Source organism: Ranitomeya variabilis, chromosome 3 (assembly GCF_051348905.1).
Source record: "Ranitomeya variabilis isolate aRanVar5 chromosome 3, aRanVar5.hap1, whole genome shotgun sequence".
NCBI classification, from domain to species: domain Eukaryota; kingdom Metazoa; phylum Chordata; class Amphibia; order Anura; family Dendrobatidae; genus Ranitomeya; species Ranitomeya variabilis.
This window is the reverse complement of record NC_135234.1, coordinates 771,973,736-771,992,678: the sequence shown is the minus strand read 5'-3', so window position 1 is coordinate 771,992,678 and position 18,943 is coordinate 771,973,736. Positions and strand designations below refer to the sequence as shown.

Genomic DNA, 18,943 nt, shown 5'->3' with positions numbered 1-18,943 from the left:
CATCTGGGTGGTGTGTGATCGTTTTTCTAAGATGGTCCATTTGGTGCCCTTGCCTAAGTTGCCTTCCTCCTCCGAGTTGGTTCCACTGTTTTTTCAAAATGTGGTTCGTTTGCACGGGATTCCTGAGAACATTGTTTCTGACAGAGGATCCCAGTTTGTGTCTAGATTTTGGCGGACCTTTTGTGCTAAGTTGGGCATTGAATTGTCTTTTTCGTCGGCCTTCCATCCTCAGACGAATGGCCAAACCGAGCGAACTAATCAGACCTTGGAGACTTATTTAAGATGTTTTGTTTCTGCTGACCAGGACGACTGGGTTACTTTTTTACCGTTGGCCGAGTTTGCCCTTAATAATCGGGCTAGTTCTGCTACTTTGGTTTCTCCTTTTTTTTGTAATTCGGGGTTTCATCCTCGTTTTTCCTCGGGTCAGGTGGAGCCTTCTGACTGTCCTGGAGTGGATGTTGTGGTGGATAGGTTGCATCAGATTTGGAATCATGTGGTGGACAATTTGAAGTTGTCACAAGAGAAGGCTCAGCTCTTTGCCAACCGCCGTCGCTGTGTGGGTCCCCGACTTCGCGTTGGGGACTTGGTGTGGTTGTCTTCTCGCTTTGTTCCTATGAAGGTCTCCTCTCCTAAGTTCAAGCCTCGGTTTATCGGTCCTTATAAGATTCTGGAAGTCCTTGGCCCCGTGTCATTCCGTCTGGACCTCCCGGCATCATTTGCTATTCATAATGTTTTCTGTTGTGATTTTGCTTTTTGCTCCCTCTAGTGGTCATTAGTGATTTGACTCTGGAGCTTCTGTCTTTTCCTATATCCTCACCTGGGCCGTTAGTTCAGGGGCGTTGCTATATAAGCTCCCTGGACCTTCAGTTCAATGCCTGGCATCGTTGAAATCAGAGCTAATCTGTTGTGCTCTTGTCCTATGATCCTGGTTCCTGTATTTCAAGCTAAGTGCTTCCTTGCTTTTTGCTTTTGTTTTGTTTTGGTATTTTTGTCCAGCTTGTTCCAATCTGTATCCTGACCTTTGCTGGAAGCTCTAGGGGGCTGGTGTTCTCCCCCCGGACCGTTAGACGGTTCGGGGGTTCTTGAATCTCCAGCGTGGATTTTTATAGGGTTTTTGTTGACCAGATAAGTTATCTTGCTATATTCTGCTATTAGTAAGTTGGCCTCTCTTTGCTGAACCTGGTTCATTTCTGTGTTTGTCATTTCCTCTTACCTCACCGTTATTATTTGTGGGGGGCTTGTATCTTGCTTTGGGGTCCCTTTCTCTGGAGGCAAGAGAGGTCTTTGTTTTCTTCTCCTAGGGGTAGTTAGATTCTCCGGCTGGCGCGAGTCATCTAGCGATCCATAGGCATGATCCCCGGCTACTTCTAGTGTTGGCGTTAGGAGTAGCTATTTGGTCAACCCAGTTACCACAGCCCTATGAGCTGGATTTTTGAATCTCGCAGACTTACACGTTCCTCTGAGACCCTGTCCACTGGGGTCATAACAGTATGCCAGGCCAGTATTAAATGTTTAATGCATTGCAGAAGTGGGATTATAAGAAAGAAAATTTTGAGGTTTTTTTTTCCCTCTCTCATTTTTTTTTTTTTTTTTTTCTTTTCCCCTTTACCTCAGAGTGGCTTAAGCTTGCTGCAGACATGAATGTCCAGACCTTGATTACAAGTGTGGACCAGCTTGCCGCTCGTGTGCAGGGTATACAAGATTATGTTACCAGAAATCCTAGGTCTGAACCCAAGATTCCGATTCCTGAACTGTTTTCAGGAGACCGATTTAAGTTTAGGAATTTCAGGAATAATTGTAAATTGTTTTTGTCCCTGAAACCTTGTTCGTCTGGAGACTCTGCTCAACAAGTAAAAATTGTTATTTCATTCTTACGGGGTGACCCTCAAGATTGGGCTTTTTCGTTGGCGCCAGGAGATCCGGCATTGGCTGATATTGATGCGTTTTTTCTGGCGCTCGGTTTACTTTATGAGGAACCCAATCTTGAGATTCAGGCAGAGAAAGCCTTGCTGGCTATGTCTCAGGGCCAGGACGAGGCTGAGGTGTATTGCCAAAAATTTCGGAAATGGTCCGTGCTTACACATTGGAACGAGTGTGCACTGGCCGCTAATTTTAGAAATGGCCTTTCTGAGGCCATTAAGAATGTTATGGTGGGTTTTTCCATTCCCACAGGTCTGAATGATACCATGTCCCTGGCTATTCAAATTGACCGGCGGTTGCGGGAGCGCAAAACCGCAAATTCCCTCATGTTGTTGTCTGAACAGACACCTGATGTGATGCAATGTGATAGAAAAACCGCAAATTCCCTCATGGTGTTGTCTGAACGGACACCTGATTTGATGCAATGTGATAGAATCCTGACTAGAAATGAGAGGAAAATTCATAGACGCCGGAATGGCTTGTGCTACTACTGTGGTGATTCTACACATGTTATCTCAGCATGCTCTAAACGTATATCTAAGGTTGTTAGTCCTGTCACCGTTGGTAATTTGCATCCTAAGTTTATTCTGTCTGTAACTTTGATTTGCTCACTGTCATCTTATCCTGTCATGGCGTTTGTAGATTCAGGTGCTGCCCTGAGTCTTATGGATCTCTCATTTGCTAAGCGCTGTGGTTTTATTCTTGAACCATTAGAAAATCCTATCCCTCTTAGGGGTATTGATGCTACGCCATTAGCAGAAAATAAACCGCAGTATTGGACACAGGTTACCATGTGCATGACTCCTGAACACCGCGAGGTGATACGTTTTCTCGTTCTACATAAAATGCATGATTTGGTTGTTTTGGGGCTGCCATGGTTACAGACCCATAATCCAGTCCTTGACTGGAAGGCTATGTCAGTGTCTAGTTGGGGCTGTCGTGGTATTCATGAGGATTCCCTGCCTGTGTCTATTGCTTCTTCTACGCCTTCGGAAGTTCCGGAGTATTTGTCTGATTATCAGGATGTCTTTAGCGAGTCCAGGTCCAGTGCATTGCCTCCTCATAGGGAATGTGACTGTGCAATAGATTTGATTCCAGGCAGTAAATTTCCTAAGGGAAGACTGTTTAATCTGTCGATACCTGAACATACCGCTATGCGTTCATATATCAAGGAGTCTCTGGAGAAAGGACACATCCGTCCGTCTTCTTCCCCTCTTGGTGCGGGATTCTTTTTTGTGGCTAAAAAGGACGGATCTTTGAGGCCTTGTATTGACTATCGGCTTTTAAATAAGATCACTGTCAAATTTCAGTATCCTTTGCCGCTGTTGTCTGACTTGTTTGCCCGGATTAAAGGTGCCAAGTGGTTTACCAAGATAGACCTTCGTGGTGCGTACAACCTTGTGCGCATTAAGCAAGGGGATGAATGGAAAACCGCATTCAATACGCCCGAAGGTCATTTTGAGTACTTGGTGATGCCTTTTGGGCTCTCTAATGCCCCTTCAGTTTTTCAGTCCTTTATGCATGACATTTTCCGGAACTATCTGGATAAATTTTTGATCGTTTATCTGGATGATATTCTGGTTTTTTCTGATAATTGGGACTCGCATGTGGAGCAGGTCAGGATGGTCTTTAAAATTTTGCGTGAAAATTCTTTGTTTGTCAAGGGCTCAAAGTGTCTTTTTGGTGTACAGAAGGTTCCCTTTTTGGGGTTCATTTTTTCCCCTTCTGCTGTGGAGATGGACCCAGTCAAGGTCCGAGCTATTCTTGATTGGACTCAGCCCTCGTCAGTTAAGAGTCTTCAGAAGTTCTTGGGTTTCGCTAACTTCTACCGTCGTTTTATCGCTAACTTTTCTAGCATTGTGAAACCTTTGACGGATATGACCAAGAAGGGCTCCGATGTGGTTAATTGGGCTCCTGCTGCCGTGGAGGCTTTCCAGGAGTTGAAACGTCGGTTTACTTCGGCGCCTGTTTTGTGCCAGCCTGATGTCTCGCTTCCCTTTCAGGTTGAGGTGGATGCTTCAGAGATTGGAGCAGGGGCCGTTTTGTCACAGAGAGGCCCTGGTTGCTCTGTTATGAGACCTTGCGCCTTTTTCTCTAGGAAGTTTTCGCCTGCGGAGCGAAATTATGATGTGGGCAATCGGGAGTTGTTGGCCATGAAATGGGCATTTGAGGAGTGGCGTCATTGGCTCGAGGGTGCTAAGCATCGTGTGGTGGTCTTGACTGATCACAAAAATCTGATGTATCTCGAGTCTGCTAAACGCCTGAATCCTAGACAGGCCCGCTGGTCATTGTTTTTCTCCCGTTTTGACTTTGTTGTCTCGTATTTACCAGGTTCAAAAAATGTGAAGGCCGATGCTCTTTCCAGGAGCTTTGTGCCTGATGCTCCTGGAGTCGCTGAACCTGTTGGTATTCTTAAGGATGGTATTATCTTGTCAGCTATTTCTCCAGATCTGCGACGTGTGTTGCAGAGATTTCAGGCTGATAGGCCTGATTCTTGTCCACCTGACAGACTGTTTGTGCCTGATAAGTGGACCAGCAGAGTCATTTCCGAGGTTCATTCCTCGGTGTTGGCAGGTCACCCAGGAATTTTTGGCACCAGAGATCTGGTGGCCAGATCCTTTTGGTGGCCTTCCTTGTCTAGGGATGTGCGGTCATTTGTACAGTCCTGTGGGACTTGTGCTCGAGCTAAGCCTTGCTGTTCTCGTGCCAGCGGGTTGCTCTTGCCCTTGCCTGTCCCTAAGAGACCTTGGACACATATCTCCATGGATTTCATTTCTGATCTTCCGGTGTCTCAAGGCATGTCTGTTATCTGGGTGATATGTGATCGCTTCTCCAAGATGGTCCATTTGGTTCCTTTGCCTAAGCTGCCTTCCTCTTCCGATCTGGTTCCTGTGTTTTTCCAGAACGTGGTTCGTTTGCACGGCATCCCTGAGAATATTGTGTCAGACAGAGGATCCCAGTTCGTTTCCAGATTCTGGCGATCCTTTTGTAGTAGGATGGGCATTGACTTGTCGTTTTCGTCTGCTTTCCATCCTCAGACTAATGGACAGACGGAGCGAACTAATCAGACTTTGGAGGCTTATTTGAGGTGTTTTGTCTCTGCTGATCAGGACGATTGGGTGACCTTCTTGCCGTTGGCTGAGTTTGCCCTTAATAATCGGGCTAGTTCCGCCACCTTGGTTTCGCCGTTTTTCTGCAACTCTGGTTTCCACCCTCGTTTTTCTTCGGGTCATGTGGAACCTTCTGACTGCCCTGGGGTGGATTCTGTGGTGGATAGGTTGCAGCGGATCTGGAATCTTGTGGTGGACAACTTGAAGTTGTCACAGGAGAGGGCTCAGCGCTTTGCCAACCGCCGCCGCGGTGTGGGTCCCCGACTACGTGTTGGGGATTTGGTGTGGCTTTCTTCCCGCTTTGTTCCTATGAAGGTTTCCTCTCCCAAATTTAAACCTCGTTTTATTGGTCCTTACAAGATATTGGAAATTCTTAATCCTGTATCCTTTCGCCTGGATCTTCCTGTGTCGTTTGCTATCCACAACGTGTTTCATAGGTCCTTGTTGCGGCGGTACGTTGTGCCTGTGGTTCCTTCTGCTGAGCCTCCTGCTCCGGTGTTGGTTGAGGGCGAGTTGGAGTACGTGGTGGAGAAGATCTTGGATTCTCGTCTCTCCAGGCGGAGGCTTCAGTACCTGGTCAAGTGGAAGGGCTATGGTCAGGAGGATAATTTCTGGGTGGTCGCCTCTGATGTTCATGCGGCCGATTTAGTTCGTGCCTTTCACGCCGCTCGTCCTGATCGCCCTGGTGGTGGTGGTGAGGGTTCGGTGACCCCTCACTAAGGGGGGGGGTACTGTTGTGATTTTGCTTTTTGCTCCCTCTAGTGGTCATTAGTGATTTGACTCTGGAGCTTCTGTCTTTTCCTATATCCTCACCTGGGCCGTTAGTTCAGGGGCGTTGCTATATAAGCTCCCTGGACCTTCAGTTCAATGCCTGGCATCGTTGAAATCAGAGCTAATCTGTTGTGCTCTTGTCCTATGATCCTGGTTCCTGTATTTCAAGCTAAGTGCTTCCTTGCTTTTTGCTTTTGTTTTGTTTTGGTATTTTTGTCCAGCTTGTTCCAATCTGTATCCTGACCTTTGCTGGAAGCTCTAGGGGGCTGGTGTTCTCCCCCCGGACCGTTAGACGGTTCGGGGGTTCTTGAATCTCCAGCGTGGATTTTTATAGGGTTTTTGTTGACCAGATAAGTTATCTTGCTATATTCTGCTATTAGTAAGTTGGCCTCTCTTTGCTGAACCTGGTTCATTTCTGTGTTTGTCATTTCCTCTTACCTCACCGTTATTATTTGTGGGGGGCTTGTATCTTGCTTTGGGGTCCCTTTCTCTGGAGGCAAGAGAGGTCTTTGTTTTCTTCTCCTAGGGGTAGTTAGATTCTCCGGCTGGCGCGAGTCATCTAGCGATCCATAGGCATGATCCCCGGCTACTTCTAGTGTTGGCGTTAGGAGTAGCTATTTGGTCAACCCAGTTACCACAGCCCTATGAGCTGGATTTTTGAATCTCGCAGACTTACACGTTCCTCTGAGACCCTGTCCACTGGGGTCATAACAGTGTTCCATCGCTCGTTGTTGCGGAGGTATGTGGTACCTGTGGTTCCTCCGGTTGAGCCTCCTGCCCCGGTGCTGGTTGAGGGAGAATTGGAATACGTGGTGGAGAAGATCTTGGATTCTCGTGTTTCTAGACGGAGGCTCCAGTATTTGGTCAAGTGGAAGGGCTATGGTCAGGAGGATAATTCTTGTGTTGTCGCCTCTGATGTTCATGCGGCCGATTTGGTTCATGCCTTCCATGTGGCTCATCCTGACCGCCCTGGGGGTTTTCATGAAGGTTCGGTGACCCCTCCTTAAGGGGGGGGGGGTACTGTTGTGAACTCTGTTTTCGGGCTCCCTCTTGTGGTCACTGGTGGTATGGTGTGACTTTTGCTTTGGGCTCCCCCTGGTGGCTTTGTTTGTTATCCTGCTGGTCTCTGGCTATCAGCTGGTTTGTTATCCTCTGGGAGGTTCCTATATAGCTCTGTTTTACTTCCACTTGTGGCCGGCTGTCGATGTAATCAGTGCTACTCAGATTCCTTCTGACTACCTTGCTCCCAGTCCATCCAGTATAAGCTACGTTTTGTTTGCTCATTTTTTGATCAGCAGTGTTTATCATGTTTTCTGTTCCAGCTTGCTAAAATGTAATTCCCTCACTTGCTGGTTGCTCTAGTGGGCTGAGTTTCTCCCCACACACCGTTAGTTGGTGTGTGGGTTCTTGAAATCTCAGGATGGATATTTTGTAAGGGTTTTTTATTGATCGCATAGACCCCTGCTCTATTTTCTGCTTTCTAGTACTAGTGGGCCTCTTTTGCTGAATCTGATTTCATCCCTATGTATGTGCCTTCTTCTTACTTCACCGTTAATATTTGTTGGGGGCTTCTATATCTTTGGGGATTATTTCTCTGGAGGCAAGCGAGGTCTTTCTTTCTCTTTAGGGGTAGCTAGTTCCTCAGGCTGGCTCGAGACGTCTAAGAATTTTTTAGGCACGTTCACCGGCTACCTCTAGTTGTTTTGGATAGGTTCAGATTTGCGATCAGTCCAGTTACCATCTCCCTAGAGCTCGTCCTTAGTTTAATCACTTGCTGATCTATTTGTGATCCTCCGCCACTTGGGATCATAATACATGACATCAATGCATTTAGGTGAAATACCAGCAAACACCCTGGCTGAGGGTTGTGTCCACATTCCTGGAAACTACAACCAAATGGGGACCATGGCAGAGTGTGTGCTCTGTTACACCACTGCAGACCTCATGCTGCTGCTTCACATGGAAGGCCAGGACCGGATGAAGTAGAGATGAACACAGGAGACCAGGGTGCAAAATTAAACTTCTCTTTATTGAACTAGCTTGTGAAACGTATGTGCATCAGATAACAGGCATAAAACTTAGAGGACACATCTTCTGCCCAATCCAGAGGCAGAAACTTCACGGATACACATGGTGATACATTACTTCGGTTACAAGTTGCATTAAGCCAGAAAATCACTATGTGTTGTGATTTTGCTTTTTGCTCCCTCTAGTGGTCATTAGTGATTTGACTCTGGAGCTTCTGTCTTTTCCTATATCCTCACCTGGGCCGTTAGTTCAGGGGCGTTGCTATATAAGCTCCCTGGACCTTCAGTTCAATGCCTGGCATCGTTGAAATCAGAGCTAATCTGTAGTGCTCTTGTCCTATGATCCTGGTTCCTGTATTTCTAGCTAAGTCTGCTTCATTGCTTTTTGCTTTTGTTTTGTTTGGTATTTTTGTCCAGCTTGTTCCAATCTGTATCCTGACCTTTGCTGGAAGCTCTAGGGGGCTGGTGTTCTCCCCCCGGACCGTTAGACGGTTCGGGGGTTCTTGAATCTCCAGCGTGGATTTTTAATAGGGTTTTTGTTGACCAGATAAGTTATCTTGCTATATTCTGCTATTAGTAAGCTGGCCTCTCTTTGCTGAACCTGGTTCATTTCTGTGTTTGTCATTTCCTCTTACCTCACCGTTATTATTTGTGGGGGGCTTGTATCTTGCTTTGGGGTCCCTTTCTCTGGAGGCAAGAGAGGTCTTTGTTTTCTTCTCCTAGGGGTAGTTAGATTCTCCGGCTGGTGCGAGTCATCTAGCGATCACCGTAGGCATGATCCCCGGCTACTTCTAGTGTTGGCGTTAGGAGTAGCTATTTGGTCAACCCAGTTACCACAGCCCTATGAGCTGGATTTTTGAATCTCGCAGACTTACACGTTCCTCTGAGACCCTGTCCACTGGGGTCATAACAGTATGCCAGGCCAGTATTAAATGTTTAATGCATTGCAGAAGTGGGATTATAAGAAAGAAAATTTTGAGGTTTTTTTTTCCCTTTCTCATTTTTTTTTTTTTTTTTTCTTTTCCCCTTTACCTCAGAGTGGCTTAAGCTTGCTGCAGACATGAATGTCCAGACCTTGATTACAAGTGTGGACCAGCTTGCCGCTCGTGTGCAGGGTATACAAGATTATGTTACCAGAAATCCTAGGTCTGAACCCAAGATTCCGATTCCTGAACTGTTTTCAGGAGACCGATTTAAGTTTAGGAATTTCAGGAATAATTGTAAATTGTTTTTGTCCCTGAAACCTTGTTCGTCTGGAGACTCTGCTCAACAAGTAAAAATTGTTATTTCATTCTTACGGGGTGACCCTCAAGATTGGGCTTTTTCGTTGGCGCCAGGAGATCCGGCATTGGCTGATATTGATGCGTTTTTTCTGGCGCTCGGTTTACTTTATGAGGAACCCAATCTTGAGATTCAGGCAGAAAAAGCCTTGCTGGCTATGTCTCAGGGCCAGGACGAGGCTGAGGTGTATTGCCAAAAATTTCGGAAATGGTCCGTGCTTACACATTGGAACGAGTGTGCACTGGCCGCTAATTTTAGAAATGGCCTTTCTGAGGCCATTAAGAATGTTATGGTGGGTTTTACCATTCCCACAGGTCTGAATGATACCATGTCCCTGGCTATTCAAATTGACCGGCGGTTGCGGGAGCGCGAAACCGCAAATTCCCTCATGTTGTTGTCTGAACAGACACCTGATGTGATGCAATGTGATAGAAAAACCGCAAATTCCCTCATGGTGTTGTCTGAACGGACACCTGATTTGATGCAATGTGATAGAATCTTGACTAGAAATGAGAGGAAAATTCATAGACGCCGGAATGGCTTGTGCTACTACTGTGGTGATTCTACACATGTTATCTCAGCATGCTCTAAACGTATAGCTAAGGTTGTTAGTCCTGTCACCGTTGGTAATTTGCATCCTAAGTTTATTCTGTCTGTAACTTTGATTTGCTCACTGTCATCTTATCCTGTCATGGCGTTTGTAGATTCAGGTGCTGCCCTGAGTCTTATGGATCTCTCATTTGCTAAGCGCTGTGGTTTTATTCTTGAACCATTAGAAAATCCTATCCCTCTTAGGGGTATTGATGCTACGCCATTGGCAGAAAATAAACCGCAGTATTGGACACAGGTTACCATGTGCATGACTCCTGAACACCGCGAGGTGATACGTTTTCTCGTTCTACATAAAATGCATGATTTGGTTGTTTTGGGGCTGCCATGGTTACAGACCCATAATCCAGTCCTTGACTGGAAGGCTATGTCAGTGTCTAGTTGGGGCTGTCGTGGTATTCATGAGGATTCCCTGCCTGTGTCTATTGCTTCTTCTACGCCTTCGGAAGTTCCGGAGTATTTGTCTGATTATCAGGATGTCTTTAGCGAGTCCAGGTCCAGTGCATTGCCTCCTCATAGGGAATGTGACTGTGCAATAGATTTGATTCCAGGCAGTAAATTTCCTAAGGGAAGACTTTTTAATCTGTCGATACCTGAACATACCGCTATGCGTTCATATATCAAGGAGTCTCTGGAGAAAGGACACATCCGTCCGTCTTCTTCCCCTCTTGGTGCGGGATTCTTTTTTGTGGCTAAAAAGGATGGATCTTTGAGGCCTTGTATTGACTATCGGCTTTTAAATAAGATCACTGTCAAATTTCAGTATCCTTTGCCGCTGTTGTCTGACTTGTTTGCCCGGATTAAAGGTGCCAAGTGGTTTACCAAGATAGACCTTCGTGGTGCGTACAACCTTGTGCGCATTAAGCAAGGAGATGAATGGAAAACCGCATTCAATACGCCCGAAGGTCATTTTGAGTACTTGGTGATGCCTTTTGGGCTCTCTAATGCCCCTTCAGTTTTTCAGTCCTTTATGCATGACATTTTCCGGAACTATCTGGATAAATTTTTGATCGTTTATCTGGATGATATTCTGTTTTTTTCTGATAATTGGGACTCGCATGTGGAGCAGGTCAGGATGGTCTTTAAAATTTTGCGTGAAAATTCTTTGTTTGTCAAGGGCTCAAAGTGTCTTTTTGGTGTACAGAAGGTTCCCTTTTTGGGGTTCATTTTTTCCCCTTCTGCTGTGGAGATGGACCCAGTCAAGGTCCGAGCTATTCTTGATTGGACTCAGCCCTCGTCAGTTAAGAGTCTTCAGAAGTTCTTGGGTTTCGCTAACTTCTACCGTCGTTTTATCGCTAACTTTTCTAGCATTGTGAAACCTTTGACGGATATGACCAAGAAGGGCTCCGATGTGGTTAATTGGGCTCCTGCTGCCGTGGAGGCTTTCCAGGAGTTGAAACGTCGGTTTACTTCGGCGCCTGTTTTGTGCCAGCCTGATGTCTCGCTTCCCTTTCAGGTTGAGGTGGATGCTTCAGAGATTGGAGCAGGGGCCGTTTTGTCGCAGAGAGGCCCTGGTTGCTCTGTTATGAGACCTTGCGCCTTTTTCTCTAGGAAGTTTTCGCCTGCGGAGCGAAATTATGATGTGGGCAATCGGGAGTTGTTGGCCATGAAATGGGCATTTGAGGAGTGGCGTCATTGGCTCGAGGGTGCTAAGCATCGTGTGGTGGTCTTGACTGATCACAAAAATCTGATGTATCTCGAGTCTGCTAAACGCCTGAATCCTAGACAGGCCCGCTGGTCATTGTTTTTCTCCCGTTTTGACTTTGTTGTCTCGTATTTACCAGGTTCAAAAAATGTGAAGGCCGATGCTCTTTCCAGGAGCTTTGTGCCTGATGCTCCTGGAGTCGCTGAACCTGTTGGTATTCTTAAGGATGGTATTATCTTGTCAGCTATTTCTCCAGATCTGCGACGTGTGTTGCAGAGATTTCAGGCTGATAGGCCTGATTCTTGTCCACCTGACAGACTGTTTGTGCCTGATAAGTGGACCAGCAGAGTCATTTCCGAGGTTCATTCCTCGGTGTTGGCAGGTCACCCAGGAATTTTTGGCACCAGAGATCTGGTGGCCAGATCCTTTTGGTGGCCTTCCTTGTCTAGGGATGTGCGGTCATTTGTACAGTCCTGTGGGACTTGTGCTCGAGCTAAGCCTTGCTGTTCTCGTGCCAGCGGGTTGCTCTTGCCCTTGCCTGTCCCTAAGAGACCTTGGACACATATCTCCATGGATTTCATTTCTGATCTTCCGGTGTCTCAAGGCATGTCTGTTATCTGGGTGATATGTGATCGCTTCTCCAAGATGGTCCATTTGGTTCCTTTGCCTAAGCTGCCTTCCTCTTCCGATCTGGTTCCTGTGTTTTTCCAGAACGTGGTTCGTTTGCACGGCATCCCTGAGAATATTGTGTCAGACAGAGGATCCCAGTTCGTTTCCAGATTCTGGCGATCCTTTTGTAGTAGGATGGGCATTGACTTGTCGTTTTCGTCTGCTTTCCATCCTCAGACTAATGGACAGACGGAGCGAACTAATCAGACTTTGGAGGCTTATTTGAGGTGTTTTGTCTCTGCTGATCAGGACGATTGGGTGACCTTCTTGCCGTTGGCTGAGTTTGCCCTTAATAATCGGGCTAGTTCCGCCACCTTGGTTTCGCCGTTTTTCTGCAACTCTGGTTTCCACCCTCGTTTTTCTTCGGGTCATGTGGAACCTTCTGACTGCCCTGGGGTGGATTCTGTGGTGGATAGGTTGCAGCGGATCTGGAATCTTGTGGTGGACAACTTGAAGTTGTCACAGGAGAGGGCTCAGCGCTTTGCCAACCGCCGCCGCGGTGTGGGTCCCCGACTACGTGTTGGGGATTTGGTGTGGCTTTCTTCCCGCTTCTTCCTATGAAGGTTTCCTCTCCCAAATTTAAACCTCGTTTTATTGGTCCTTACAAGATATTGGAAATCCTTAATCCTGTATCCTTTCGCCTGGATCTTCCTGTGTCGTTTGCTATCCACAACGTGTTTCATAGGTCCTTGTTGCGGCGGTACGTTGTGCCTGTGGTTCCTTCTGCTGAGCCTCCTGCTCCGGTGTTGGTTGAGGGCGAGTTGGAGTACGTGGTGGAGAAGATCTTGGATTCTCGTCTCTCCAGGCGGAGGCTTCAGTACCTGGTCAAGTGGAAGGGCTATGGTCAGGAAGATAATTCCTGGGTGGTCGCCTCTGATGTTCATGCGGCCGATTTAGTTCGTGCCTTTCACGCCGCTCGTCCTGATCGCCCTGGTGGTCGTGGTGAGGGTTCGGTGACCCCTCACTAAGGGGGGGGTACTGTTGTGATTTTGCTTTTTGCTCCCTCTAGTGGTCATTAGTGATTTGACTCTGGAGCTTCTGTCTTTTCCTATATCCTCACCTGGGCCGTTAGTTCAGGGGCGTTGCTATATAAGCTCCCTGGACCTTCAGTTCAATGCCTGGCATCATTGAAATCAGAGCTAATCTGTTGTGCTCTTGTCCTATGATCCTGGTTCCTGTATTTCTAGCTAAGTCTGCTTCATTGCTTTTTGCTTTTGTTTTGTTTGGTATTTTTGTCCAGCTTGTTCCAATCTGTATCCTGACCTTTGCTGGAAGCTCTAGGGGGCTGGTGTTCTCCCCCCGGACCGTTAGACGGTTCGGGGGTTCTTGAATCTCCAGCGTGGATTTTTAATAGGGTTTTTGTTGACCAGATAAGTTATCTTGCTATATTCTGCTATTAGTAAGCTGGCCTCTCTTTGCTGAACCTGGTTCATTTCTGTGTTTGTCATTTCCTCTTACCTCACCGTTATTATTTGTGGGGGGCTTGTATCTTGCTTTGGGGTCCCTTTCTCTGGAGGCAAGAGAGGTCTTTGTTTTCTTCTCCTAGGGGTAGTTAGATTCTCCGGCTGGCGCGAGTCATCTAGCGATCACCGTAGGCATGATCCCCGGCTACTTCTAGTGTTGGCGTTAGGAGTAGCTATTTGGTCAACCCAGTTACCACAGCCCTATGAGCTGGATTTTTGAATCTCGCAGACTTACATGTTCCTCTGAGACCCTGTCCACTGGGGTCATAACACTATGGGAGCCTCCATCTTCCTCTATGAGGACCGCAAAGGTCGAGGTGCGTCTCATCTTGCAATTGATGTGCTACTGCATCTTTAATTCTACAAAGAAGAACATGTGTCCCAGCCTGGCCAGTTTTCTCTATGACCCTCAGGTCTTTCTACACTTCCACTTCTAGTATAGATAATACTGTAGACGACCCTTTTGCCTGATCTAAAGGACCCTTCGGCCACTTGATACTTATTAACTGCAGAACATGCTGAGTTTGGTTTCCCTTCTTCACACATACCACCCTTTTTAATGTAGATCTACAGACCATAGGTCCTTTTCCTTTCTGCACTTTTTGCTAACTATTAACACAGTCTGTCCCAGACGAGAGCAAAATACCACTCCTGGTCAGTGTCCTTTTTCTCCTCATGTTGATGAGTTGGTAGCTATCGTGGTCACTTCTTTCCAGCAGCTCTCTTGCTCTTCGTCCTGGAATATATTTGGATTCAGTGATTCAGTGATGCGCTGGTCTGGTCCGAAACGCGTGTCGGAGTCCAGTGCCACATTCCTAAACACAGCCCATCACTCTCCTTGTATGTTCCCTTAATGATAAGCATTCATGTTATTCAGCATATATGTTCTTAATAGATATGATCTCAATAACTCTTCATGACTGTGTGTCTCATATGGACAGAATGGATATTTAGTTGCAATCCTTTAACTAATGGGTATATACCTTTGATGCTGCTATCATGCATTGGCAATTTGCAAACTATGCAACACTCTATGACCATAGTTGTTGCCAATTAATTTACTCTTGCTTCTACATATACACATATATCTCTTCATATATTGAGATATTTTTTTTAAATATATATTGGAAAGGTTGCAGAAGTATTTTTGGCCACGTATTCAACTTATGTGTCTAATATGGTTTTATGGCCCATCTGATCATCCCCAGATGAGTCGTGCACATGGACGCCAGCAGTCTTTTATATAAACACACGCATCTTCTTGCTGCTAGCGTTTTGCATCTTTTACATTGACATCTGGACTCATATATACTGTCATATGAAAAAGTTTGGGCACCCCTATTAATCTTAAGCTTAATGTTTTATAAAAATGTTTTTTTTTTGCAACAGCTATTTCAGTTTCATATATCTAATAACTGTTGGACACAGTAATGTTTCTGCCTTGAAATGAGGTTTATTGTACTAACAGAAAATGTGCAATCTGCATTCAAACTAAATTTGACAGGTGCATAAGTATGGGCACCCTTATCATTTTCTTGTTTTAAATACTCCTACCTACTTTTTACTGACTTACTAAAGCACTTTTTTTGTTTTGTAACCTCATTGAGCTTTGAACTTCATAGTCAGGTGTATGCAATCATGAGAAAAGCTACTTAAAGTGGCCACTTGCAAGTTGTTCTCCTGTTTGAATCTCCTCTGAAGAGTGGCATCATGGGCTCCTCAAAACAACTGTCAAATGATCTGAAAACAAAGATTATTCAACATAGTTGTTCAGGGGAAGGATACAAAATGTATTAACCTGTTAATTTCCACTGTGAGGAACATAGAAAGGAAATGGAAGAACACAGGTACAGTTCTTGTTAAGGCCAGAAGTGGCAGGCCAAGAAAAACATCAGAAAGGCAGAGAAGAAGAATGGTGAGATCAGTCAAGGACAATCCTCAGACCACCTCCAGAGAGCTGCAGCATCAACTTGCTGCAGATGGTGTCACTGTGCATCGGTCAACTATACAACGCACTTTGCACAAGGAGAAGCTGTATGGGAGAGTGATGCGAAAGAAGCCGTTTCTGCAAGCACGCCACAAACAGAGTCGGCTGAGGTATGCAAAAGCACATTTGGAGAAGCCAATTTCTTTTTGGAAGAAGGTCCTGTGGACTCATGAAACCAAGATTGAGTTGTTTGGTCATACAAAAAGGCGTTATGCATGGCGGCAAAAAAACACAGTGCGTTGTATAGTTGACCGATGCACAGTGACACCATCTGCAGCAAGTTGATGCTGCAGCTCTCTGGAGATGGTCTCCGGAGAGGTGAGTATATCAATATTTTTTATTTTAATTCTTTATTTTACACATTAATATGGATCCCAGGGCCTGAAGGAGAGTTTCCTCTCCTTCAGACCCTGGGAACCATAGTATCCCATTGCACTGCATTGGGTTTCGTGTTTCGGCCGACCCCGACCCCGACTTTTTTATAGGATCGGCCGATTTCACTCGACCCGACTTTTGAGAAAGTCGGGTTTCGTGAAACCCTACCCGATCCTATAAAAATGAAAGTCACTCAACCCTAGTCTTGGCAATGGTCGTGGGCGTTTTGCCACGACCAATCAGCGACTTGGATTCCATGACAGACAGAGGCCGCAACCAATGAATATCCGTGACAGAAAGAAAGACAGAAAGAAAGACGGAAGTGACCCTTAGACTATTATATAGTAGATGTCTCTTTTTTGTTGCTGCTAGCACCTTGCACTTTATATGGTTATAGAGATAATTTCCTTTCATGAATTTTCTTCACTATCATTTGCTGTGTTTTTAGCATCTTTGTTCGGTACTCTCTCTACTTATTGTGAGCGCCTCTGTGCCACCACGTACCCATGTGCTGTTTAAATAAAGACATTATTTACTCATTTATTTTTTGTCCCGGTATTTTGAACATACAGTTAAACCACGTCTTGGCTGGTTGTTTTTGTTGGTTTTCTTTCTGGTTTTTCACTTTTCTCCATAATTGACACCGGTAAGCATCTGTAGCTTGCATGGTCATTATGTACAATATTTAGAATATTTCAGGCGTCTTTTTGATCCTTGTACATACACTCACTGGCCACTTTATTAGGTACACCTGTCCAACTTCTTGTTAACACTTAATTTCTAATCAGCCAATCACATGGCGGTAACTCAGTGCATTTAGGCATGTAGACATGGTCAAGACAATCTCCTGCAGTTCAAACCGAGCATCAGTATGGGGAAGAAAGGTGATTTGAGTGCCTTTGAACGTGGCATGGTTGTTGGTGCCAGAAGGGCTGGTCTGAGTATTTCAGAAACTGCTGATCTACTGGGATTTTCACGCACAACCATCTCTAGGGTTTACAGAGAATGGTCCGAAAAAGAAAAAAAATCCAGTGAGCGGCAGTTCTGTGGGTGGAAATGCCTTGTTGATGCCAGAGGTCAGAGGAGAATGGGCAGACTGGTTCGAGCTGATAGAAAGGCAACAGTGACTCAAATCGCCACCCGTTACAACCAAGGTAGGCCTAAGAGCATCTCTGAACGCACAGTGCGTCGAACTTTGAGGCAGATGGGCTACAGCAGCAGAAGACCACACCGGGTACCACTCCTTTCAGCTAAGAACAGGAAACTGAGGCTACAATTTGTACAAGCTCATCGAAATTGGACAGTAGAAGATTGGAAAAACGTTGCTTGGTCTGATGAGTCTCGATTTCTGCTGCGACATTCGGATGGTAGGGTCAGAATTTGGCGTAAACAACATGAAAGCATGGATCCATCCTGCCTTGTATGGAGCATCTTTGGGATGTGCAGCCGACAAATCTGCGGCAACTGTGTGATGCCATCATGTCAATATGGACCAAAATCTCTGAGGAATGCTTCCAGCACCTTGTTGAATCTATGCCACGAAGAATTGAGGCAGTTCTGAAGGCAAAAGGGGTCCAACCCGTTACTAGCATGGTGTACCTAATAAAGTGGCCGGTGAGTGTATATGTCTAATGTCCACCTTGGTCCAGATAACGTATTGTTCATTTTGTTTTCCTTTTTTGCCTAGATACTCTGTCTAGTGTAATGCGCTACTTATATTCTTCTTTTTTCAATTATTATTATACTTTTAATTACTTGTCTTAGTAAAAATTCAATATTTTAACCAAATCATGCAACTAAACCTCCTTTTCCCTCAGTTATTTACCTGTGGTTGTGATTATAATTTTCCACTAACTGCCTGGCATACAGAACTCACTTTCCTATGCCAATTACCCCTCCTACCATGGGCTGGCCCCAATAGTTAATTATGTCCACTGGCTAAAATAACTGCTGCAGGCTATAAACATAGATAAAACACCATATCAAAAATTACACAGGACCGGAGCTTCTCCACTCCGTTACATTGGAACCATTTTCATGGCTGATCACAGAGACCACTGTATTAAAAATTAAAAAAAAAAAAATATATGGGAAAACACTTCTTCTCAGAGCTTATTAAAATAGTAACATTATTAAATGCATCCAAAAAAGAGATAATGTATAAATGCGTGGGGCTGTGCATTACGGCACTGAGTCAGGAGATAAGAATTCGGCAGTTTGTAGTGAAATTCAATTTCCATCGTAGTTATGGTAATCAAATATTTTATATTATGTTTCCAGACACCAGAACATGAAAAAATAAGTTGCAAGAAATAAAAATAAATACTTTGCCGCTTACCATCTCAGAATCCGGTGCTCCATGTGTCCATTAGTGCATTCTTCCGCAATCTTCTCCCAAAGAAGGGCTTTGACGCTGATTCAGATGTCATGATAGCATGGCGCCATGATGAACGCTGCCTGAAGCGTTGACTATGCCTGAGGCGACACGATTCTGAGGTCTGCTCGGTGCCCGAAGCCCTGACTCAAATGAAGATGGTAAAAGAAGAAATGCAAGGACTGTTATTGTGTGGCGGGTCAGAGGAGGCACTATTATCGTGTGAAGGAATCTTTCATTGAGATTCTGGTTTGGCTATTATCCTATGTCATGTGACAAGGCTCGTTAAAGGGCCAACATTGACTTGTAGGATTGCTATCTTCCAGTAGGTGGCATTAGAGTTCTAGCTCTCTTCCGCTGAAGAGTCAGTTTGCATAATTAGCATATTACCCAGAGGTGCATTGCGGCTTTGAGTCTCCTCATCTCGGCATGCTTAGCATGTCGACCTCCGCGAGGAGAAACGATACTTTTTGGATAACGGTCTGACGCCTCTCACACAGCCAAACCAGATCTCCGCATTGCACTGACGAGGGGCCGTACCCCGAAACACAGTGTCTGCAAATTGAGATTCTGGTTTGGCTATTATCCTAAGTCATGTGACAAGGCTCGTTCAAGGGTCAACATTGACTTGTAGGATTGCTACCTTCCAATAGGTGTCACTAGAGTTCTAGCTCGCTTCCTCTCTGAAGGGACAATTTGCATAATTAGCATG

The 18,943-nt window shown here is 45.5% G+C and overlaps 1 protein-coding gene across 1 annotated transcript in view; it reads right to left on the bottom strand.

Moving 5' to 3' along the window:
- The window catches only part of LOC143818630 (olfactory receptor 6N1-like), a 69,386-nt gene extending 51,033 nt beyond the window's left edge, over window positions 1-18,353 (bottom strand). The window contains exon 1 of the mRNA XM_077299884.1: window positions 18,196-18,353. Within this exon, the coding sequence (XP_077155999.1) occupies window positions 18,196-18,198 (3 nt within the window). The 5' untranslated portion in view covers window positions 18,199-18,353. The remainder of the gene's footprint in view (window positions 1-18,195) is intronic.
- Between the last annotated feature and the right edge of the window lie 590 nt (window positions 18,354-18,943).